The sequence below is a fragment of the Pteropus vampyrus genome, unplaced genomic scaffold, assembly GCF_000151845.1.
Source record: "Pteropus vampyrus isolate Shadow unplaced genomic scaffold, Pvam_2.0 Scaffold462, whole genome shotgun sequence".
In the NCBI taxonomy this organism is placed as follows: Eukaryota; Metazoa; Chordata; class Mammalia; order Chiroptera; family Pteropodidae; genus Pteropus; species Pteropus vampyrus.
Window position 1 is genome coordinate 239,019 of NW_011889243.1, and position 25,957 is coordinate 264,975.

Below are 25,957 nucleotides of genomic sequence, written 5' to 3' on the forward strand. Positions count from 1 at the left end.
AGTGGATTCCAACCACTTTCACAATTGCTGGCCTTGTTCAGGGCTGCGGTCAGGGACTTCCAGGAGGAGGGAACTGCTGCTTTTAGATAGAAATGTCTGAGGATAGTGTGAGGCTCCAGAAAACCAGAGAGAAAGCTGAGATGAGAAAGAGGAGAGTTGGAACAGAAGGCCACCCAGACCTGGGAATCAGCCTCTAATCCAGCCCAAGCCAAGCTTAGCTTGCTGGGATCAAGGTTTTATAAGGGTGAACTAGAATATCAGCTTCTGTTGTTGTATAGCAAACTACTACAAACTTAGCAGCTTAGAACAACACTCATTTATGAACTCAGACTTCTGTAGTAGGCAGTCTTACACAGCATGGCTGAAGTCAGAATGTTGATAGTGTCGCATTCCTTTCTGGAGGCTATGGGAAGAATGAGCTTCTAGACTCATTTAGATTGCCATCAGAATCCAGTTCCCAGCAGTTGTAGGACTGAGGTAGGTCTCTGTTTCCTTGGGGCTGTCAGTCAAAGGCCTCTTTCAGCTCCTGAAGGCAGCCCACATTCCTTCTTACAATGGCCTCCTCCGTCTTCAAGCCAGCAAGCATGTGCAATCCTGCGCCGCACCACCCCACCACCCCCCCGGCACCTTTCAAAACTCTGACTTCTTCCTCTGTTGGCAGCCAGAGAAGATGCTCTGCTTTTAAAGGGACTCATGTGATTAGGTCAGGCCCGCTCTGATAATGTCCCCATCTCAAGGTCCACTGTGCCACATAACATAAACACAGGAGTGACAGCTCAGTATGCTCACGGGTTTCAAGGATTAGAGTATGGACCTTTGGGGACCCATTATTGGAATGCTGCCTACCACAGCTGGGTTGGTCCAAGTGGAAAAAGAGCAGGGGCTGAGCCCCGCCTGATGAATAGAATCTCTTCTTGGGCTCTGAGTCCAGATCAGACCCCAATCATTTGGTCCCAGTGCACCTGGCAGGCACCTGCTGTAATTTTTCCACTGTCCTCTTGTGGTGCTGGGACAGGCATGAAGCTGGGATGTGGGCAGTTTAGGACCATGAACCCAGGAAATGATGACAGAGGCTGATGTCTGGGTCAGTCCACTCCTGCCAGTTTGTCTTGCCAGGAATACTAGCCACCAACACTGGGGTAATACTTGGCCCTGTGACCTTACCCATGAAGAACACAGAGAATTCCATGGTGTGAGGGTAAGAGCTATATATCTGGGAATGTACCAACCTGCAAGTGTCTCCCCACAAGGCCTCTGGTGAGTGCCTGAGACCTCCCATTAGCACTTGCCACTGTGCAATGTTCTGCATTGCCCTCTAGAGCTTCCACTAATTCCTGGTGAGAGGGTTGTTAGATAACAACCTGACATCCCCACCACCACCAAACCAGGTGCAAAACTGAGGAGATACTGAGACGGGAGGACACAGAAGCAGCAAAAGACCCCAAGAAAGTAAAGGAGAGTCCTTGGAAAAAATGTCACAGGCTACCCAGATTGGAGCTCAACCCCCCATGCCCTCTTCTCAGTGCCTAGGGTCTGCCAATGGCCACTGCCAGCCCCTTCCTCACCTCCCCCTGCTGCCTGCTTCTTCACTGGGGCACATGTTTTCTGGGGACAGAAAGGAGCATCAAGTGCCCCTGGTCAGGACACTGGGAGACCCAGGCAGGCAACAGGCAGGTGGGCAGGACACTTCCCCAGTTGCCCAGGGGCTGGGCACAAAGGTCTCAGTGATGAATTATTCACCCGAGCTGTGCTAAGTGCAGAATTAATCCCTTTCCTTCCAGCTGGCGACCTCACTAAATTATCCCTCCAAGTCATGCGGGAAAACACTGTGAATTCATTGAGCAGCTGAGTGTTTTGATCTGGGCCTTGTGATTTTAGCTTCTCTTTCTCCCAGCCCCCCACCCCTGGAGGTGGGTAAAAACCTTTCAGTAATGAATTTCTGAGAAGAAAGGAAAAGAAAGAGGATCAAGATTGGGTGTATACCAGGAAAATAGTACTAGAATAAATTCAGACTCTGCAGCCAAGAATTCATACACACAGTTCTACACATACTCCCTCACACAACACATGGACAGTCACATGTGCACAAACATACACACTTGCACACACACCCCTTTGCAAGGGTGCACACACTTAATGCATATATACATACTCACACACACAAGCAAACTAATGCACAAATGTTTTTAAACCCACATTGGTACACACACAGAAGGTAAATCTTTTTGTGGCTAAACTATTTCTTGGTGAAACTATCTGGGAATTGGCCAATAACCAGCTCACTTTGATTCTAGAATGCTGAAGTCCAATTTGGGGGCCTGGGGATGAAGCGTTAATGTGGGTAGACTTGGCATAAGGTTCTTGTAGCCATAGCACCCAGCCATTTAGTTTTTTATTCTACATATATTTGATGAGGACTAGAATTTTGGCCGCTCTTGTGGGTTGCAATGAACATGGAAAGGGACGGGCATCCATAGAACCCATTTGCCTTGAATTCACCCTCAGCAGGCTTGGACATGGCTCTCTGCTAGCATCTGAGCCCTTTTGGTGCCCTTCTCCCTCCAGGTTGGAGGAAAAGTGTTGAGAACTGATGAACAGGTCAGATAGCATTGCAGCTAAGTCTAAAGGGCCCATCCCCAGCTCCATCCCTCACTATCACCTTCGCAGTCACACCGTTATCCTCCGTGCAACTGCAAACTTACTGAGTACCTGCTATTGTAGCAGATACCGTCCTGGTTTCAGGGATCTTACACTGAAGATGAGAAAAAGGGCCTGTCTTCATAAAGCTTGTATTCTTAGAGAGGAGGGAGTGTGGACCAGACGATGAGCAAATTAATTCATGAGCAGGTGTCAGCTCCTAATAAGAGGCCTGATTAACCCAAACAAGGTGACATGACAGAGAGTGCTCAGACAGGTTCTGTGGATTTGGCTGCCATGACAAAGAGACCAGGTTCCTTCCATTTTACTGTTCCACCTAAGTTCATGGTAGAAGGTACTTGGCCTTCACCTCTGCATTCCAGCCTGTGACACCAGAACCATCAATTCTTCTACCACTTAAATCAAATGCTGTTCAAAGCTCCAAGAGCCCCCACCTAAAGCCTGGTGGTCTCAGAGTCCTGTGGACATTCCAGCTGCAAGGAGACTGCGATAACAGTTCCCTCAGGACCTCTCGTCCATGTGGCTAACAACTTCATCTTAGGGGCAGGTCCTTGCTCATAGGCAGATGTGCTACAGAGAGAACTACCTCAGGAGAAATGAATACACGTGCCCTACTTGGATCCCTCCCATTTGAGGACACAGTCTCTTTCCTGTAAGCCTCCACAGGACAGCACAGGCCATCCTGGTTAATTGACATTTTGGTGAACAAAGGCTCCCCACACCCACTGCTTCCACATCACCCATTCTCAGATTCCTAGGAACAAGAGTGTTGTGGAATTCCCAAATAGGCAGAGACCACAGAGGTGTCTCAACAGCCCTCCCCAGACAGGACTCTCCTTGATGACATCCACTACAGGTGATCAGCTTGGCTTCTCCTTTTGCTCTGCCATGACTGGGAGCCCACTACCTCTAGAAGCAACCCAACCCATGCTTCTACAACTAATAAAAACACTCACCCCACATTGAGCCCGCCCTGTCTCCCTGGGCCTTCCCTCTACTCCAGGCTCCTGGGTCTGCCCTAAGGGACTGAAGTGCAACCCCAGCAAGTCTCCCACACCAATTCTGAGAACACTGGTACATGGTCAGCCATTCAAAGCGCCAACAGGCAGACTAATCAAGAAAGCCTGCAGTATCAGTGAATGGCAAAAAGGGGTGGCCTCCTAGTTTAGGATATTGTACTTGAAGCTGGTTCTGTTGGTAATGGGTTAAGCTTTTTCCCTCTGGCGGGGCTTCTCTATGGGCACCAGCTGCTTCGAGTGATCTGCCTTAAGCTGGATCTGTGTGTGTAGATGAATAAGTCAATAACTACACATAGATACATAGAAAAACTTCCCCTTATCGCACATACTGTGGTGGTTGACCTTGGGGGTCTATTAGGCTCTAAAAATCCCTGAGCCTATGGCTACTCCACATACACGTACACAAATAAACGTTTGGTCTCTTCCACTCTCTTTCTGATGTTGGCCTCTTCTCTTTGAAGAGTTTGATCTGGTCCCACAGGAACTTATGCTTCTCCAGGCTAAGCAGCCTCTCCTTTTAATGAACTGGTTTCAAGATACTGCAGCATCTTTGGTGCTCTCTGGCTTGCAGACAGTCTCTTTGAAGTGAAGCCCACACCGGCCAGGCTTCTTAGGCTGACCTATGTGGACTGGAGCTTGGCAAGCACACAGCAGGTGCCTGTTCTGTCTGTCTTGACCTCCCATGAGGTGGGTCAATTCATAGCTGGAGTTTGGGGTACAGAGTCTTGCCTAGGCAGGGTGCCAGGGCACCAGGCAGAGGTAAGGCCTCTCAGACAGGTGATTATCCCCATCTATCCCACATCCCTTAGAGATGCTGACAGGACTTGAAATCCACTGGCTTCCTTGGATTTTGGCACAAGAAAGGTGCATTTGAGAAAAGAAAGAGGTGGCATCTGCTGCCACCCACTAGGGGAAGGGACGGATCCCACAGTCTATCTGATTCTTTCCTTCCCTCTTCCCCTCACAGAAAGGGAAAGGTGGGTCTTTGATGCCATGCAAAAGGTTTCCCTAGTGTTTTAATTCAAACCAGTTACAAAGCTCTCTCTGCGGACCCACCCAGAGTGAGAACAAGTAGCTGCTTAGAAAATGTGGACAAGAGGGCAGGGGATAGGCTGCTGGTTTTCGATGAATTTTTTTTAATTTCTTTGAAAGGCATACATGACAGCCATAGACTGGTCCTCAGAGAAGCCCCAACACAAGCCAGTCTCCATTTCCTCACAAGCACAGTTACTTGGAAGGCCCAGTGTCCAGGATAGCACAGCAGCTGCCTCAGCTGGTTCTGTCCTCTGGAAGGTTCTGTCCACCCCACTTTCCCCCAAGACTCCAGCTCTGAAAATAAGAACAGTGATGTATCTAGAGAAAAAGACCCTTACCCCTCCCACAACCTATCAACATCCCTGCCTGTCTTTCCTTCTGCCACCAAACCCTCACCATCCCTGTCCTCTCTGCCAGGCCAGACTGCAGGAGACAGGAATAGGCCTATCCCTCCCCAGCTCACAGGTACCCTTTCCCCTACTTGCTCAGATTTTAGGCCAATTCAACCCAAAGGAAGCTTGGGACTGGTGGGTGAGAGGCAAGAGCCTGTGCCTTTCCAGGGCCAGCGTGGCCCTTGACTCACTGAGGCTCAGTGTCAGGGCAGGGCTCATCATCCCACTATAAAAGACCCCAGTCTGCTTTTTACAATGCCTGAACCTCTTCTAGTAGTGCTCCGTGCCTTGGGCAAATATTGCTCCCCCCACATTCTCTTGGTTATTGTACATCTCCTCCCGTGCTCTCTACCTTAGGGAGGAAATTTGACACTTCTTCCAACCACAGGGTTCTACAGACTCTACTTGCTCACGTCTTGAGACAGGGAGCTCATTATCTTCCAGAAAGCCCACTCCAACCTCTGTCAGCTCCCCTGTAAATCTCTTCCTCTGCCTCTCTACAGTTTCTTTCCCCTGTGCCTGCCTTTTTCTTCCTGAGGCCAGCTCTAGGGAAGTCAGCTCCCAAGCCCACATCAGCCCTGCTGACATCTGCAAACTTGCTACATCATCTCCAGCCTGACCAGCTCTCCTTCCTTGACTGGTCTTAGTTACACTTAGTTTCTGCTTCTCATCCTCCTAGTTGTCTCCTCTTGACAAGCTTTCTCTTAAAGTGTTTCCCCCAAAACTGCGGGGCTAGATCAGTATTGGAGGATAGAATAGGACCATCACCCTCTTTCTCCAAACACATTCTTCCCTTTGGTGCAGCCAAAGACTATCATTTGCTTTATTTTGTTACTAACCAAGGCCACAGGGGTTCATTTAGAGCCTGTGAGTCCAGTCTGACATGTGAGCCATTGTCAAGTGGCACGTCTTCCCCTTGAACTTCTGCTGCTCTATTTCTAATTTAGGCAGGGTTTCTCTTTCCTGTCATATTTCACCTTCTTCATCTCAGCCCATCATCTGGGCTTGAGATTATTCTGGATCTTGATTTTATCATGCATCACATTCACAGTCCCACTTTTATCCTTACCCCAACCTCCAGGTCATCTGTGGATGTGGTCAGGACACTTTCTATGCTGTAATGTACACTAAAAAGTGTGCATCCTTAGATCTGGGTTTGAATCCTGGATCTTCCACTTGATCTTAGCTACCCTGAGTTTTACTTTCCTCATCTATAGAAAGAGGTTGTGACCACTACCAGCCAGGAATGCAGTGAAAATTAAGTGAAGGAACATGTGTAAATACCCAGCCCAGTGCCTTGCAAACACCCAGTGAAGAGAATGCTTAGTATTGTTCACACAAGTTGCTGACAAATATGCTGAACTCATCAGGGATGAGAACAGGGCTCCTGCAGGAAGGCATGCTAATCCATCACATGATGCCTGCCCCTAATGACAGCCATTCCACCAGATTCACATCCATAAGAACATCAGAAGTCCTTGTCAAGTGCTGAAAATAAACATCACCAGCACCACACTGGTCTCAGCAATCTTTCATGGAATAAAGAAGTGAAAAAGAGACAATCATCTTTCCAGAGACCAGACTTGCTGAAGTCCCCAATGTACCATGCCCTGAGCTGGGGCTGTGGAGGAGATGAAAAAAGTAAAGACTTGTTTCCTAGCCTGTGAGCTCCCAGGCCAGGGTGTGCAAGATTGAACCAAAAGCTATACTGCAGTCTTATCCCAAATGCCTCACCAACCATAGGACCTCTTGTTGTTTTGAGAACGTGAGACTGACTCCCAGCCACAGATGGAGTGTATTGAGTCAGGACAAAAGGATGGCTAAGGAAACTGGCCTCATCTGCTCCCCTATGAGCCCAATGCATGGTTGGTAGATTGAAGAATGGGGAGGGGGAAAATAGAGATAGGGCAAAAGCTTCCAGATGCAACTTCTCAGAAAGCTGAGGCTGCTCTTGGATTTCTCCCCATGTCAAAGCCAGACTACCATAGCCTAGACTTCCCTTTAGCCAAACCAGATGCAGTCTTGGTCCAACAAGCATCTTTCAGGCATGAATTTATTAACCATTTATTAGATCCCTAACTTGTGCTAAGCAGTAAAGCACCCCTCAGATCATCATCATTAAGATCATCTTACTAAGGGTTCTAGTTGAGGTAGGTGCACTGAGCATCCAAAGGTCAGGGGAAGAGTCACAGAGAAGCATGGTGAGCTCTGCCTCAAAGAGTGGCTTAGAAATTGGCAAAGCAAGAATGCTTCAGGCAGAAGGAACCACAAGTGCAAAGCCATGGAGTCATGACAGTGTCTGGAGTGCATGGGACATAGGGAGCCTGTTTTGGGCAGTGAAACTGGAGAGTTAGATGAGGCCGGGGTTTTGGAGGGTCTGGTTACCAGAATACAGGGTTTAGACTTTGTCACAAAGTGGTGGGAAGCTAAAAAAGGTCTTTGAGCAGTAGTAGGATATGATTTGATCTATATGTTGGAAAGGTCTCCCTAGATATGAATAGGGGAAACCCAAGGAAAAAGATTAAATGCAGAAAGACCAGGTTTCAGGCTTACAGGAGTGAGCACACAGCCTACACACTGAGCCATACACAGGGCTCTATTTAATACTAAACTCCCTGCCAGAATTTTTAAAATCCTTATCATTGGCTCCCCTCCCCTGCCCCCACAGCTTGCTTTTAAATTAACCCCCTGACACCATTTTCTGGAGAATGAATCATGGCCCCAGTGAGCATTAACACTCAGGCCCTTCTTGGCTGGCAGATAGACTCAGAGCTTCAAACCCCACAGCAGCTGCAAGACCATGCAGATGCCATAAATGAGGCTTGCAATATGCAGGGGAGGCAGCAAGCTCTCTTGGAGGGTGCCTGTTGTCTGAGCCTCACTTTCAGCTGAAGAGATAAGAACCTACAACTGTGGCCACAGGAAATGACAAAGCAGTGACTGATCGGGGAGCTGCCACACAGGGCTTATTATGGCGCTTGCCAGAGGGCGAGACACCCTTATCATGGAGAAAATTGCATCAGGCCTCCTGAATTACTAGCGATTGGAAGCAGATTTCTTGGGACGCACTTTGTTAGATACCTAATGAGAAGGATACAGGCTAGCAAAGCCCAAAGCTGGCAGGGCGGGGTACAAATGTCTTTGTTAAACAGAATTTGTCAGTTTCCGCTCCAGGCTCCCTGGAGAGAGTTCAGGGCCGACTAATTGAATTAAGAGATTGTGTGCTCCAGCGGGAAGGCTCAGGGCGGGGCGAGAGGCAAGCAGGCCGGAAGGTGGGCGCTTTCAGCACCAAGGACAGCAGCTGCAACCTGGCTAGTCTGTAATTGCCAGGGCAGGGCTGGAACTGTTGTATTTTGCATGATCAGGGATCTGGGGGATGAAATGGGTAGGAGGGAAGCAGAGGATGTTTGGGTAGGAGGGAAGTAGAGGAGGGAGAAACAGATGACCCAAGAAGCCTTGAGCTTGTGATGCTATTAGCCTTTTCTGTCCCAATAGACCTTCCTGCAGGCAACAACAGTAAGGCTGAGAGGCAGAGAAAAGAGTGTCTTCTCCCCACCATGGCACTCATGTGGTGTGGGGCAGCTGAGGCAGCAAAAGGAATGGTGGGCTAGAGGCCAATTCTGAATCAGTGCATGGCTGTGCACTGCTTTGAGCTTTCAAAGTAGGCCTCCAATTACAACCTTAATGAAGCAGGATGTGCTGCAGCCATGGAGGCACAGAACAAGGGACCACTTGTCAGCCCCAAGCTGCCTCAGCCTTTCCTTTCCTCCTTCTCAGAACATCCCCCAACCACTCACTAGAGACTGACAGAGTGAAGATCCTGGATGGGACTGAGGGGCCAGTCTCATTTTTATTTTATCTTTGTGATGAAATTAAATGAATCATGCGTAATAAATTTCAGAATCCACATAAAAGTACCTGGTGAGTGCTCAGGTCCAGCCAGGAGCCCCATAAATGTAAGCTCTGGGTCACTGAGTTGACACAGCTAGTGCTGGGGCCACACAGGGTAGATGTCAAGGAGATAGACTGTGGGGGAGGAGACTTCCTCAGCAAAGTGCCCCTGCTTTCAGAACTGATGGGACACCTCTGGAGACCTCTCCCTTGATTTCATTACCTCTACTTCCTCCTCTAACTGTATTAGATGGCAGTCTATGAAATCCGGGACATCAAAATTGGCTTTCTGCCTGGAAATTAGGAGAAATGTCATTATAAGTCCTGAATAAGCATCTCACCCCAGCCCCAGAGGCCACTTCATCAATGGAGAGTTAGTCTTTGCCCTGGATGGTTACTCTTTTCTTCATTCTATCCTGCATCCATCCATCCATCCATCCATCCATCCATCCATCCATCCATCCATCCATCCAATATACATTCTATTGTTCTCCCTCTGCAGCCAGTCTGGTGTTCAGCTTTTCTACACAAGAGACGTGGTGGTTTTTGCCATATAAAACACACAACCAAAAATCCCCAAACCATCTGACTCAGATACTACACAGAGGCACTGGGCATGTTCATTGAGGAGCCTCCAAATGAATCTCACCCTCCTTGAACCATAGCTACTGAGAAGAGCAAGTGAGAGAGACAGCCAAGCCTGATGCCCAGGGACCAAACAGGCCCAGAAGTCTTGGTTATGAAGTGCAGTAGGTGCTGTAGTCAGTCTCAGGGCTGCCCAATGCTTCACTCTTTCCATTCCAAGAGTCTTCATATAGCTGCTTTCTCTTTGGAATTATCTTTCCTTGTACCCATTTGATGGGGTTGTGGGGTGGAAATAAGGTCCCGACTGGACTGGACACCTCTGTACTTACTTATGTGATTATCCCTTACTCTACCGATATAAGCCTGAAAAGGCCTCATTTTAATGAATTTCTGCACACCAAATTTTACTTTTAAAGGGCATGAATGAATCAGTATTAAAAGATTCTAGTGATAAAGTGAAGGGTTGTTGTCTTAATTCATCTGGTTCACATATATGGGTTTTCATATAAAACATCCACTTATAGAGAGGCCCACCTGCATTCATTCTTACTCTGTTTAGTCAAGATCAGAAATTATGGCACCTCTAACCCCGAACACATCTGTCCTGAATGGCACTGTGCCCATTGTTTTATTTGCTTCTAGCACCATACTCAAGACTGTGGCATATTTGTCTGTTGTGTCACCAAGACCAAACTTCTTCAGCTGATGTAGGATGGAAGTGGATCACCTTTGAGGTCCCTGCAAACTTTATACTGCATGATTCTTTGAACAATGGGCACTTTTTAGGGCTAACTGTGGATTTTCAACAGAGTTTTAAATTAACCTCTCCCCAAAGGAAGCATAAGACATGTGCCTGAGTCCAAGAAACTTAAAATTTTGTTAGAAAAACAAAAATGGCAAACAATTCTGGAATTAGAAATAGTGTGAACAGAAAGAGCCAGATGCTGAGCTGAAAGAACCCAGAAGAGCTTAGAGCAAGTGTGGGCACAGGCCATTAGGCTTCCTGGAGGAGCTGGTATTTGAGTGGGGTTGAATTCTAGACAAGCAGAGGTGAGAGTGATAGTCATACCAACAGAGGAGGAAGAGAATAGGAAAAAAGACAGTGTGAAGATTTTAGAAGCTGTTGTTACTGCACTGAGTGTAGAAGTCATAGATGGCATAGTTTATTCTTTCAACAAATACATACTGAGAACCTACAATGATCAGACACAAAGGACAAACAAGGTTCCTGTTTATATGTAACTTACATGCTAATGCGGGAAGCAGAGGAAGGAGGTGGGCAGTAAACAAACACATATTTTGAAAGTTAATTTTCTGGTAGAATAAGTACTATGAACACAGTAAAATGGTATAATATAATTAGAGAATATATCAGAGGAGGGATTACTTTTAATAGGATGGGCCTCTATCGTAAAGAACAGGGCCTCTCTGAAAACATCACGTTTGGGCTAAGACCTGAGTGAAAAGAAGGAGACGGCTATATAAGACCCATGAGGTTCCCTGGGTAGAGGTAATAGCAGATGCAAAAGCCTCAAGGCAGGAAAGAGCTTGGCTTAGAAGAACATCAAGGACAGTGCGGTTAGGGCCAAGTGAGCACAAGGTCAGGTGGTAGGAGGTAGGCAGGGGCCAGACATGAAGGGCCTCCTGAGTCATGAGGAGGAGAACTGTGGGATGTGGAAAGTGCACTTATGGTAGAGAGGCACAGAAATTTCTCTGCACTTTCTCTTCCAGAGGCCAGAAAACTTCTTAACACCTAACAGCAGCAAGGTTCTGCCCATCTTGGACCCCAAGATCTTAGATGAGAAGCTGGGTTCCATCCGTGAGTCCTGGTCTAAGACTACAGTGAGCTCCACAATGAACTCCAGCACATCCACCTATCAGGAAGCAGAGGAAGAGCCTCAGATCCCCCAGACGTACCATGAAATGGTGAGTGTCTTTCCCCCAGAGTGGGAAGGGCTGGAGAAGTGATAGGGGAGATGCAGAAGAGGCTTGACTGTCCCTGCGGGCTCACTGATCAGGTGGCAAGTAGACCTCCCCTTAGGCACACTCTATATGCATTGTCTCAAAGCTAAACTTGTGGAAGGTGTGGATTCTTCATTTTACAGAGCTTACCTTTTGAATGGAACTTTCACATTATTTCTTTCAAAACAAAACCTGCAACACTTGTGTGACCTAGTTCCATTTACTCAAATAGTCATCAACTCAGAACTTCCTCAGGAATATGTCCACTGGGTATTGGGAAGTCTCCCTGAGAGATTAGTTGTAGCTTCTAAAAGAAGAAATTGAGCCTCAAAGAAAAAAGGACATCATCTTTGGTCAAAGAGTCTGATTGTGGGAGCTGGCATGGCTTCCTGTTGTCAGCTGGCCAGATGCTAGGAAAGGGTTGGTAAAGGTGGCCACAGTGGAATCTTAATTTGGTGAGGGATTGGTGCTGAGTACTAGCCCCTTGATGCAGAGAGTTAAGTTGCAGGCCACCAAAAAGACACTCCAGTTAAAGTCCCTCATTGAGATACCATCACAATAACCATAGGTAAATTCAAGAGTGGCTTCCTCCCTTCTTCCACAGCAGATCCCATGGGGAATGCTCTCCAGAAAATCCTGAGAAAAAGCCTGAGCCAAGGCCACTGGCCCGTAGGAAGCCCTGGGCTTCCTCCTCTCCCTCAGCAGCCTCCGCATCTTCCCCTGGCACTTCTGCACCTTTCGGGAACATGTGCCACTGGAGGAATAGGAAGGCTTGCTGTCTGCTGGGTATGCCCAGGATGCTCCCATATGGAGTGCCTCTGCCCACCCCAGAGCAGGGTCCTCCCTGGCAGGTGCCAGAGCACTCCCAGGCCACTTTCTACACTTCCTCCTCTCACCTCTGTCCCTTGGGAAAGCAGCTCTCAGGCCTGACCTTCCACCTCAGGCATCATTTGGGTTGGAAATAAAGATTCAGACCTTGTCTCTTAAGACTTTGGACAGCATGAATAAACCAATGCCTGCAGTTAGTCTTGATCTTCTCTTAAAGGTTAAACCATAGGAGATGGGACAAGACTGCAGCTTGAGAAGTCAAGTTAGCCATGAGGAGGAACAGTTTTTAAGCAAAAGAATGAGTAACTATTGTGAGTGACAGAGGGGAAGAGGAGGAATAAGTGGCCCAAGGGCACTAGGACATGATTCTGTAAGATTCTGAGTGCAATCAAGTGTCTCAGGGCTGCCTCGTACCCAGACTGTCAATATATGTTGAGCGTGATCTATATGGGGAACTAACTCAAGCATGTCCTTTCTGAACATCACCCCAGCAGTGGGCTGATCCCTCTACCCTCCCCACCTGCTGGGCACCTGGCAAAGCCACAAACACTGGCTGGTCTCCCTGGTTTGCTATTGGGTCAGGTCCATTCAGCCACTACCACCCAGCCCTTGAACTAGGAGCATACTGGCTTCCTCATCTCTGGGCTCCAGGGTTCAGCCAAGCCTGGCCCAACGTATATGTAGGTCAATGCTTATTGGGTCATGTGATAGAACCCCTGGCTAAACAAGGAGTGCATCAGAAAGAACCTTGGAGAGCATCTAGTGTGAGCTCCTAATTTTATGAAGGATGGCAATGAGGAAGCCCAGAGGTGGGATGACCTTGCCCAAGCCTTCCTGACCTTGCTCTCCCACATTGCCTTGTATATAGCCAAGTGAATACCAGAAGGCTATAGAGGCCTGAATGCCCAGCCTTGAACCCTTCAGCCAACTTGACACCACTGGGTCCCTCAGACACTCAATAGTATTCAGGTCAGTGGGCCTTCCCCTTTTCCTTGCCCATCCAGGTTTATTTCAGGCCCTTATTCTGTTTCTTCCTTGTTCCTGACTCTTGGCCCCAATCCATTTACCCTCCTACCCCTGCCTCAGCCCTCCAATTCATCATTCTTCCCTCCTCCCCCTCTTACACACCCACTTCTCTCTCTCTTTCTCTGTCTCTGTCTCTGTCTCTGTTCTCTCTCTCTCTCTCTCTCTCTCTCTCTCTCTCTCTCTCTCTCTCTCTCTCTCTCCCCCGTGACCCTTATCCCTTGTTGAGTCCTAGAGACCCAGCCCCCAGCCCCAGCTCTTACCCACTAGCCAGAACCTGGAAGGACCAAGGAAGACCCAGACATACATTCATTCAGCCAGTAGAGCCCAGTCACAAGCAATTGAACTTGTATGGCAGCAGTGTTATACAGGCTCATGATAATCACAAGTAGCCATGTAACAATGGGTCACTGTTTCATAGCAACCAAACAATTACATAGCAGTGGACAAGCTCATGAAACCAAGAGACATGGTAACAAGCAAGAGAACGTGGTCATGGAGCAGTGAAGTGCAGTTGCATAGCAATAGACTTAAGTCATACAATGTTCTCACACAGCCCTGTATTACAAGAAGGCATAACCATAGAACATAGCAATGAGCATAGAACACAAAGTGTAAGCCATAGACAGAGTCACAGAGCAATAGAAGATACCTGACTAGCACTAGGACACACCTGGTGGCAATGGGATGGTTACAAGGTGTGTGACTCCTGGATGTGTGATCAGGGAGTAGTCACCAGCAGCGGAGGCTCAGGGTGTTGCAGCAGGCCCCAATGACATGGCAGTGTAGTGAGCAAAGAATTAAACCACCTTTCTTGGTTTTGGCCACTCTGTTCGGGCTCTGAGCTTCTCAACATCACCTAATTCTCAGAGTGCTTTTGTCTATATCTAGTCTTGCAGCACACTCCCCAGAGTCCAAGAAATGATTTTGCCTCTGTTTGTCTCCAGAGCCTATTCTGTCTTAATGGTAAATTGAATATTTTCTGGAGAAATGAGCACCTTGAGAATGGAAAAGGGAGTGGAGGGGAGGCAGATCTGTACCGTCTCTCCAGGAAGGATGCCATGGATGTTCCCTGTTGCCCCAGGCTGGCCAGTCTCACCCCCACAGCCCCACCAAGCCCTCCCCTTAGTATGCCCTTAGATCCAACTACCTTCCCAGGTTGCAATCCAGGCAATTTTTCCTTCTCAGGCTCTCTTCATCCTGGATACTTGGTTTTGACACAGGTCTTTCAAGTGCCGTTTTGTCAATATGGTACAAAGCTCCCATCCTGAATGGACCACTGGGGTCAGGGTCCCACAGGTATGATCTTCAGTTAAGTGGTAGGGCTTATGCAGAGCTAGAGGAAGGCTTCACCTTCCTTTTAAGCAGCCCAAGAAGTCTTTTGAAAGACGTAGGCTTTAAGTGGAGTGAAAAGTGAGATAGATGTTAAGAGTCATCCTGAGACACGACAGCTCTCCAAATCAACTCATAAGCATCCCCCTTCACATCAAAATCCCCACCTCCCCCTGTCGACCTCATGCTGAGCCAGGTAATATCATCCAAAACCAGGAAGAGCAGGTAAGAGGAGGGGCTCCATAGTATGTGCAGGCAGACCCGGTTCTATTACACAGGGCTTATAAAACACCTGCCAGGTGGCTGATTCCCCAGTCCCCAGCAACTACATCAGCAATCCTCCAATCAGCCAGGAAAACAGAACTCCCACCCCTTCCAGGTGTTTCCAGCTGTGTAGATCAAGGACTTGGGGAAGAGGGAGTGACAAAGAAAGGAAAAGGCCAAGGTCCTGAGCTCTGGAAGTTCCCCAGCTAGCAGGAGTAAGCCACGCCCCAGGAGACAGCAGTGAAACAGAGGGGAGCACAGTAAATATTTGGTGAGGGATAAATAGTAAAAGGGCACGGCTGAGACAATGTATCTTCTTAAGTGTCACAGCTACCCAGCATTGTTGGGCACACCCACAAAGAGAGGATCAAGGAAGGCTTCCTGGAGGAAGCAGGCTATGCTTTAGATAAACAGAGGCAGAGATACTCAGTAGCTATTCAAGAAGTGTGTGTTCAGTCTCCAGTGCAGAAATTCCAGCACTGTATTTCCCCCTCCTCTCTCTCTCTCTCTCCCTGCTTCTCTGCTGCTCAGAGGAGATTTGTGGCAGACCAGAGAGCCCTCGTACTGGTGGATAAATAATAGACAAGGGTTGTTTAAAAATTCAGTGGAGTTTCTTCAACCTCACCACACTAGAATAACTCATTTCTTTCATTCTCTCTTTGAAAGCCTTTCTCCCTCTCTCCATCTTGCTTTTGTTTCTCTTCCTTTCTTGAGTCTATAGGTCTCCAGGATTATCCCTTAATCCCTTGGTTTCTTTGTTTTCACTTCCCCAGCTGCCCCACCTCATTTAACCTGCTCCTAAGGGTGGTAAGGTGACTTTGGCAACTCTGGACACCATTTACCCAAGAAAGAGGGCTTCGTTGCATGGGTTAGGAGAGGAAGGAGGGCCAGAGAAGCTGTGTCTCCTCTCAGGTCACACAGCAGGGGAGGTGGGGGCTGGGGCCACAGGAGGGCAGGCCTCCTAGACCAGGGGACCACTTCCCTCTGAGGTAGGTGGACAAATGCTGGCTCTGCTATACCTTCCCAGTGTGGCTTGGAGCATTTTGTGTCCTTGAACCTTGAGTTTTCCATCTGCAACACGGGATGTTACAAGATGTTACCATGCCCTACTTGCCACTCGGCATCTGCCTGGCATGGCTCTTTGGTGACCAATCATCCTTGTTTGCCCAGGACTGAGAAGTTTAGCAGTGCTAAAACCAAGACAGTTCCAGGTAAATTGGTATAGAGGTCACCCTATATGGCATGGGCTCTCTCCCTGCCCCAGTCCTGCTTCATTCAAAGTTGCTGTACCCTTGGCCTCCTCAACACCCACAGCCACAAGGCATACACCCTCTGCCCAACAGCCCAGCTCCACACTGTCCCTTGCAATCAAAGCACTCTCACTAGCTCCTTGAAGTGACCTTGAACTTCCTTCTGCTCTGTGGACCCCCGTTTCTTCCTCTGTCAGCAGAGGAGGTTGGAGGAGGAGGTTGGAGCAAATGTTTCCCAGTCCCTTGGGGCTCCTGCATTGTGACTGGACCCTTGATCCCAGCCCCAGGACCTTGCCCCCCTGCCCAGGATGAGGTCTGCAGACAGGTGAGGCTGAGGCTCAGACCTTGCCTCAGTTCCCTTGGCACCACCTGGTGGTGACAGGTAATGAGCTGAGCTGGAGCTTCCTGTAGCACTGAGCACTGGCAGCAGTCGCCTGAGTGTGGATACTGACCACAATGGTGGCAACTAGTAAAAGGAACGTCAGCCCAGTGACAGCATCAAAGGGCCCAGGAGCCTGGGGTTGGCTCCCACAAGCCAGAGTGACACCGAGGCCAACCTGGGAGGCAGATGATCTGGGTCCTGAGAGTCTGAGCCCCACCCAGGGACCTATAGCCTTTGGAGAGGCAGAGAAAATACAGGAGAAACAGAGAAGGAGATAAAGACAAAGAAAGTACAACCACGTGGTGCCCCTAACTCAGCGCCCCCTCCAGGCCACCCACACAGCCACCAGATGAATTCCTGAAGCACCAGGGTCACCTCATCCCTCCTGCTCCAACCCCTCAGACTCTGTAGCCCTGACCCCACTGCTCAGGGCTCGTGGCCAGTCTTCTGTCCCAGGCACCTCTACAAGCACCCTTATTCTGTCCCACCTAAGGGCACCTGTTCATCACACAAGAGCACCATGTCACACCCCCACCCCCTCCCAGGCCCAGCTCCTCCAGGCAGGAGTGTTCTCAGCCCTCCTTAGCAACTCCCTTGCACTCCGTGGCCCCTACATTGTAAGCCCTGCAAGCTGGCACTGAGGAAGCGGGGCATGCTTGTTCTAAAAATAAGTCTTGCAAAGCTGCAAGTCACAGCTCCTGGACTCTGCTGTGAACCAGCTCGGCTCCCTTCCTCTTCCTCTCCTGACTGTCCTTTTCTTCTTCCTCCAGTTCCTCCAGAGAGAAAGAGAAATCATTTACCAAGCATTTAGTGAAGGAAAGAAGGGAGGGAAGGTAGAAAGGAAGAAATAGGATTCACCCTACTATGTATGTCCCTGTTACATCCCCTCCTTCTTCCTTCTCTCCTCCACGTGGCTCTAGCAGGTGTGAGCCCATCTCTACCACTCGGGAGCTATGGGACCTTGGATAAATCATTCCCCCTCTCTGGCTCTGTCTCCTCACGGTTAGTTAGAAGGAATACTCTTCCTCTGCCCACCTTTTGAGGCTATGGGGAGGATTAACAAGAGAGTGAATGGCAGTGCCTTAAAAACTGTAAAGGGCTGACCACTTTGCAGAAGGCTTATTAATAGTTATTATGTTCATAGAGGCCTTTCAGACTGAGAATAATAGGGAGGAAGCACAAATTCCCAGGCCTCCCCTCTCTGACTGCTTCTCCAGAAGGCTGTTCCCAGACCCCTGACCCACTTTTCCTCCCTCCTTCTCCTCATCACTGGAATCTCCCTGGTGGGCCGTTCTCCTCCTCCATCCATCACCTGGGACTAAAGAGATTAATAAACGAGACTCATAACTCAGCTGCTGGGGTGCGGCAGATATGTACAGCTCCATTTCAATTTGCAGAGAGATTAAGCGTTTGTCGATTTATTGTCTCTTGGTGTGTGAGTGGCTGAGCGAGGGCCCCCTGCAGACCAGCCCCCTCCCCCACTCCACACACACTGCCTGGTGGGCTCATCACCCCCAGGCCACCCCCACACCCACCTAGTCCCAGAACTGGTGGGGAGCATGGTACTGTCCAGCCAGGAAAAGCCACTGGCCACTGGAGTGGGACTGTCTCCCCGACCAACTTGACCAGAGGGGCAGTGGCCCAGGAAAGAGCCTTAGGACCCATGGAACCATGTATTAGACAGGATGGAAGGGTTGTCATCTTTAGATGATTTAGAGAGCCCTTTCTGGCCCTCTGCCAGCCTCATCTCTCTCCACAGAATGAGGAGTCCACAGGGCCAGGTAAATGTGACCCAAAACTCCAACTCCACAAGTCTAGACCACTCTCTGGGTATCCAAGACCCCAGAATTCCATGCCAAATGGACCTGAGCCTGCTTCTGAGGACTGTGCAGTACCTCCTCCTGAGAGTCGAATACTTTCAGGGGGTTGTACCCCTAGGCCCAGGGGATGGCTATGTGTGGACACATGCTGGAAACCTCAATTTATGCTCTTATCCTGGGCCCCACAGACATTAGGGGGTAGATCTGGAAAAGGAGGGAAAAGAGGAGGCATGCTTTCACGGAGAAAGCCTCGGCCTAACTGGGAAGGAACCTGCAGACGCCAAGGGAAGTGAGACAGCCTGGGGAGGCTGGTGAGCATGGACCACCAACCCCACATATGAGTGGTGCTTGAGGAGCCAAGAAGGGGGGGCACCAGGCTGTCTCTCCCCTTTTTGTTGACTTTGCAGTTTGCCACGTTCACTCATTCATTCATTCCTTTGACCAGCTTTTGATTATCTATTATGTGCCAATCCCTATTATCTCCCCCTGCAAACACTTCTACTCATCTATGCAGCTGTAGTTGGTTTGAGTCCTGTCTCCATCACTGAAGAGCTGTGTAAACTTGGATAAATCACTCTCCCTCTCTGGGTCTTTTTCATCTGTTAAGTGGAGGGAATACTCTATCTGAACCCAACTCTTGGGGTTTTTGAGAGGATTAAAGAGAGTAGATGGCAGTGTGTTGGAAACTGTGAAGGGCTGTCCTCTTCGCAGGAGGCTTATTAATGGTCACTGTGTTCATGGGGCCTTTCCATGATGGTGGGAGAGGCAGCAGCACAACTGGCCCAGGTCTTGCCTCTGACCTCTCTCCAGAAGCTCATACCCAAGCAAAGTGATAGTAACATAAAGATAATGCCCCCTGCAGAGGTTTCTATCTTTAGGAAGCTCGTTTCAGCAGAAAAAACACATCCAGAATCAGTGGAGAAGGGCATGTCCAGGACTGGGGTACAGTCGGCTCAGGGGATTGTGAAAGCACAGAGAGGAGTGTACCTAACCCTAACTGTCACCTCCAAGCCCACCCCACCCCATCTCAAATAGCGAACACTTTATATAGAATGCCAGGGCATGGTCCACAGATGTCACTATCGCCAATGGTCGTTAGTATAAAAACCATGATAGATCTTCGATTTTCTGGTAGGACAGAGTGAAGGTGGATGAACTTGTTTCTATAAAAAGGGTCCGTTGAATGAAGATTATGCCTGTGTGTCTCCATAGTTTTCCCATCAATAGGCACTGTGTAGTCCTCAGACTAACCATTTCCTCTCTGACTCTCAGTTTCTTTATCCATAAATTGGGGCGAATGCCTCCTTCCAGTGAGGAATGAGAAAGTCTTAGGGGTGTGGAGGAGAGAACTACGGAGGTGAGTGTGACTGGATTGGCCAAATCAGTGCCTAGCTCTAAACACCCAAACGATCGGATTCGGATTCAGAAAATATGTGAATGACAGGCCCTGCAGGAGAAGAGGAAAGTAACGGTTGAGAGAGCACAGGATGGGAGGGGCACCAGGAGACCTGGGGTCCAGTTCTGACTTGAGGACTGACCTTGGCCAGCACCCCATCCTCCCTGGGCCTCAGTCTCTCCTTCTGTTCAGTGAGGGGCCTGGTCTTGATGATTTCCTCTTTCATCCTGGCAAACTAGGCAGGCAAAGGTGGGAGGGCCTCCAGGTTCTGCTCCTTAGAAAGATGTCTGGTGCTACCCCATATCACTGTCCAGCTCAGTTCCTTGATTAAACAGTGGGTGGGCAGGCAAGAGTACAGCTCTCTCAGTGAATAAAGCCAGGATTATGAGGCCATAAATTGCTAAGGGCTTGAATCATCGATTAGTGAGGATGGGAAAGACTACAGAACCAGGGGTGACTGGGAGAGATCTGCTAACATGGAAAGTGGGACCCACCCTTTCTGCAAACTGCCTGCTTAGCCTCCCTTTTAATAACACTAATTATATTCATCAATCTTTACTGAGCTCTTACTCTGCTCCCAGAACTTCAATGATAGTCTCATTCCATCCCTGTACCAATCCGAAGAAGAAGGCACAGTTATCATCCCCATTTTACAGGCAGGGAAATTGCCGGTAGCTCAGTAACCCTCCTGGGCCACCAGGCTAGACCAAAGGAGAGAGCATTGGTCCAACACGGATCTGGCCTCTCCAGGCCAGCACCCGCCCCTGCTGCTGCCCTAGCCACACCTCGTGACTCAAGCTTTATGAGCTTGACTCACTGTCTTCCCCGCCCCACCCGTCTGGGTGGAAAGGCTACTTTGGTTTCCTGGTAAACACCAAGACAGAGCTCTGTGACTGCACATCTCCTCTCCAGGCCCACCTCAAACCTTTGAAAGCATACGCAGAGGCCTGCACACCATATGTCTAAACTCCAAATAATGAAAAGTTATAAATCAAGCTGTAGCCAACAAACTATTAAATATGATCTATTCTTCTATCTTGACAAATATACCTTATTAACATCACCAGAGAATTCTCAGATTTCACAATGGACCCTGGCAACACAGGAAAAGCAGCTTTCAGCCCCCGACCTCCAGTTCCTTCCTGTCCCCTTCTCACCTGGCTCAGTTTCAGTCCCACACCCTAATGACCCAATGACCCAATGACCATGCAAAACCTTTCACGTAAGTTGCGTAAGGGTACATCTTCATCTCCAGAAGAATAGGCCCTGGAAGTAGGAGGGAATTCCAGGGTCCCAGGTAGCTGGGCTGTGATCTACAAGGGGACTCAGGCTCTGGCTGGGCATGTCCTCTTGGCCCACCAACTCCTCACCCCATGGGGAGGGTTGCAGCCCTAGGAGGGCCAGAGCAGGACCCTCTAACATGCAGAGCCAAGGCAGGGGCTCTGCTCGTTCAGGGAAAGGACAGAATTGTCCCTCCCCCAGCTCAGTGACTCTATTAGGGTGGACTCCTGAGCACAGATTAAATGCTTTTCAGTACAATCCAATTTCCTCCTTACATAGACTAGAAAAGCATGCGTGCGCACGCGCACGCATACACACACACACACACACAATACATTTGGTGTTAAATATCCAATCAAGTCCAAAGATAATAGAGAAGGGCCAGTTCACTCCCAGTTTAATCAGATAAAATGCCCATTCATCGGCTCCTGCCAGGGGCTGACGTCCCTTTCTCAGCACCGCCAGGATGGAGGATGGGCGAGCAGGTGGGGGTGGCTGCAGGAGAGGGGCTGAGGCTGGAAATGAGTGAAAATTGTGGGCCCTGAGGAGAAGTGGATGAGTAGGATGGCTGTGCCTTTAAATCTTCAAGGAGGAAAAAAAAATCTTCAAGGAGGGGGGCAACGTTGCCCATGGGGGACTAATTATCCTTCAGCCTTTAGCCAGCTCTTACTCAAACACACAAAAGGGGCTTTGCAGCCCTGATGGTGCTAAGCTTCTGCTCAGAATTGTTTTCACTCTCAGATATGCAAATGTACCTCAGCATGGTTGACCCTGGGGAGGGCCAAATAGTGGCTCAGGGATTTGGAAGGGCCAGCGAGGGCAAGGGCCTAGCTGCTGGACCTCCTCAGAGGACTAGTGTGGGAAACTGGAGGCATCTCACCCTCCCTCCTCTGGCTGGGTGGGGAGCCCTCTCTGAGCCCTGCTCCACCTTTTGGGGAGTATCTTATAGAGGCCAAGATGAAGAGTCCCCTCCTTCCCACCTTCTCCTTTAGGTGGATGGGGGTCTCCTGTGGAGTACCAGAAGGGCTCCCTCAGGAAGCTGGCTCAGAGTCCAGGAACTGACAGTCCGGATGAGGCCTTCCTGCCCACTTTTACCCCTCCACCCTAGGGCACATTCACCAGGTGATTTATCCAAAGCACAAAGTATGTTGCTCCTGCTCTAAACCCTTCTATGGCTCCCTCACCTGCACCATGAACCCCTCGGCCTGATGACCCCTGTGACCTCCAAAACCTGTGCCCAACCCAGAATATTCTACCCACACCCAACCCTAATGGTACTCCCAGCTCCAGGCCTTTGCTCCTCTACCCTCTCCACCTTGTATCCCCTTCCCTACTCCACCCTGGGTGCCCAGCACACAGCAGGTGCTCAGTAAATTAGTTCAATGAATGCATAAAATGCCCCTTCCTAAGCAGCCACATGGCCTGGAGAGATGACACGACTGCATCAGAGAAGGGATGTTTGCTTCCCACTCAGCCCCCAGCCAGTACCTACAGGAACCTCAGTCTTTTCAGCTCTGAAATGGGGAAAATGATAACCCTTACCCCTGTAGTCTGGATGTAAAAATCCCGAGGGACCCCTGGAGGGCCTCTGGTGCCTTATCATTCACAGCGGGGGTGAGGAAGACAGTGTAGGAGAGCTGGGGACAGGGTTAGGAGAGCTAGAGACCAGATTCTATTTATCTCAGCCCCTCCAAGACCTTCATATCAGACAACCATCAGCCACTCCCTTAAGGAGTCAATTTCTCCACTATTTGTGGGTCTCTCTGCCCTACCCGTTCTAACTCCCCCACGTCCTCTACCCAGCCAGGATTTCACTGCCATCTCAGCAGGACCTGCCTGGAATCTAGACTTTAAAAGTGGGAGGAGAGCTCGAAAACTCCAGGAGGGTGTTCCTGAGGCAGGACTGGAGATGGGCTTGGTGCAAAAAATCTGGCTAATCAGGATTTGCATTCTGAGACTAACCTGGGCCTAAGGTGGGCAGGGGCACAGGCATCCTAAGAGACAGGGTGGGGAGGGTGCCCCCAGGCAACAGAGCACCATCATGAAGCCCCCTCTCCTCAGCCAGGAAGGGTCCAGCCATTGAGGATGGTGGCGGGGAGGACATAACAGCCCCTAAAAAAGAATCTAGATAGGGCCAGAGAGTCAGGGACAAGGTAGGTGAGCCCCCAGGGATGGAGACCTATACATGCCCCATTTCCAAGTTCCCTAAGGCATTGCCCAGCCTCCACCCAGAAAGCCCTGTGGGTCTGCTCCTTCTGGCCCACCAGGCTTGGTCATTTGGAGCAGAGGACCCCTCCTTCTCCACTCTGCCTCCCAGTGCTGCCTTTCCAGGGGCTAAGATGAGCCTGGGGCAGAGGGAAGGGAGGCTCCACCTCTAGCTCCCCTGTTACCCCAGTTCCACCCCCATCTACTGTGCCCCACTGGGTCCCTCAAGAGGCCCCGACTTCTGGCTTGAGGCTCCATACCCCACACCAGAGACTTATTATCAGGTGGTCCCAGGGCCTCTCCCCTCAACAGCCCTGCTTCAGGGTGCTTTTCTCCTGGCCTGGAGAGGGTACAGTGAATAGGAAGCAGTGTCCCATACTTTCAGAGAAATAATGAAATGGGGAAAGTGAAAATGAGAATAGAATTCAAGCCCAGAGAACACACTAAAGAGACAATACTCCAATAGTAGAATTTTAATTCCCTTTAGCCAAAGATAACCAAGAACACACCTGTAATTGAAGCAAGTTGGGTTTATTAACTCACTGCAGCCAAGGGCAAAGCGCTGTCCACCACAGGGAGTCAGGGCATCAGGAAGTGTGTTGGAAAGGACAGAAAGGATTCTGTTGAGTTAGGTGATATGGGGAGAGTTCAAGGACACAGGACTTTGCTCTGGTTGGATGCTCTCAGGAGATGCAATAATTCTATGAGTGAGAATTGTAGTAATTCTTATCCAGAAGGCAGGATAAATGAAACGAGGCTGAAACGGTCCTTGGTAAAGCAACAGCAAGCACTCAGCTTAGCCAGGGAAGGCTGCTGTCTGGTCATTTTTGTGGTTTGGACAATGATCACGTTTCATCTGTGTTCAGACCTGATAGTGGAGTGGTCTTGTTTTTGTCTTGCTACATCATGATCAGAGAGTGGCCTTGTAGGATGTTGTGAAATTATGTTCCACAGGAAAACACCAAGGTTTAGTTGTGCATACCAGGCCAGCTCCTCGCCATCAGGGCCTGCTTTTTTCTTTCTCAACAGCCTCAGGCAGAGTGACAGAGAGAGAAGGGACATGTGTTACACACACAGCAGTGCTAGGCACTATGCTCAACCCTAGACAGACTTTGCTCACTTAATCTTCACTACAGCCCTCTTCCCACTGCACAGGTGATGAAACGGATTCAGAGAGGCAAAGTGCTCATCGGAGTCACGTGTAACTGACAAAACTGGAATGTAAATCCTGAGCTCCCTGCCTCCTAAGTCCCTTCCATCCTCTGGCCCTTGGTTGACCTGGAGGCTAAGCCTCCATCCATTCCCACTCCTTGGGGCATGGGACCCTAAATTGTGTTCCCCAAAGGCATCCCAGCTGTGCATCTCTTTCTGCCCGGGCTCTGCCCAGCTGTCATAAGCCAGCCGCAGTGTCAGCAGCTACTCTGGCTCAGGCTGGTCCCCTGTGCCTAGAGGTGTGAGGGGTAATGAGGCCCCGTAATTAAGGTTTCTGGAGACAGGGCTGGGAGATTTATAGACAGGCTTTGTCAATAACTGTGCTCCGGGCTGCAGATCCAGCGAGACATCGATAAGTGCTCGTTACAGCTTCTCCCACTCCCTGTCCTGTCCCCCACCAACCCCTCCCTAGCCTGTCAGCCCGCCTGTTCACAGCGCCTGTGTACACAGGTTTCGCTCAATTAATTTGCACTTGTTGGCACCATCTGTTCTTTTCATGTGTCCTTATCGAGAGTGTGTGGGCCCTGCCTCCTCCTCAGATGTACTCCAGAGCAGGGACATGGAACCCCCCTTGAACTGGGGCTATAGAACAGAACCATGTCCCCCCCCCCCAAACTGGGGCTCCTCAAGATAGGGCACTTCTCTTTCCTCAGTCTAGGACTCCTGAAGGTGAGGCCAAGTCTTCCTCTTCCTTCATCTCCCTCCCCACCCTGGTCCCTCACCCTGGGGAGCCATGTAGGCACCATCTGAGCCTGAACCCATCAGGCAGGGCCTCAGGCCTCCAGAGGAAGCCCCCCAGTCCCACATCAAGCCATCCCCTGGAAGGCCGACTGCCCCTGGGGGCTGAGAGGCAGGGCTCTGTTTCTGGCCCCAGCTCCAGCTCTCGCTCCAAGAACAGTGACATCATTGAGTCATGGGGTTGAAGGGGGCTGAGAAGCCACTGCCAGGTCTGTTTCCCTCACACAGCATGAGTGAAGGGTGGCACAGGGATCTAGACTAGGTGGGGTGAGTGTGACCCAGTGGCTCCAGGATGCCAGGGCAGATGACCTATCTAAGAACTGATAAAGGGCAGTATCCTGAAGTTGCCTGCCCATTGCTCTCTCCCCACCCAAGGTTCCCAGTGGCCAACATCCCACCCCTAGTCCTCTGGGGGCTGCACTTCTCTCTAGAAGTCCCCTTCCAGCTCTGACAGACTGTGCTGCCAGCCTTCAGCACAGATTGCCCAGATGGCCTGGATTTCCCGGCCCTGAAGGGTATGAATCTGAGCTGGCTCTGCCACAAAGGTGCCGTGGGAGGCTGGGCAACCTCCTGCCCTCTCTGGGCTCTGGTGTTCTGCGAAGCACACTAGGCATGTTTACAAGGCAACCAAGCCTGAGCCTGGGAGAGTCTTCATAGTCACGCTTGGTGCCAGCATCTAGTTCT

The 25,957-nt window shown here is 49.8% G+C and overlaps 1 protein-coding gene across 1 annotated transcript in view; it reads left to right on the plus strand.

Moving 5' to 3' along the window:
• The window catches only part of CCDC33 (coiled-coil domain containing 33), a 101,411-nt gene that overhangs the window by 40,798 nt on the left and 34,656 nt on the right, over positions 1-25,957 (plus strand). Inside the window, 2 exon segments of the mRNA XM_011382148.2 lie at positions 1,117-1,190; positions 11,312-11,506. Coding sequence (XP_011380450.1) covers positions 1,117-1,190; positions 11,312-11,506 — 269 coding nt within the window.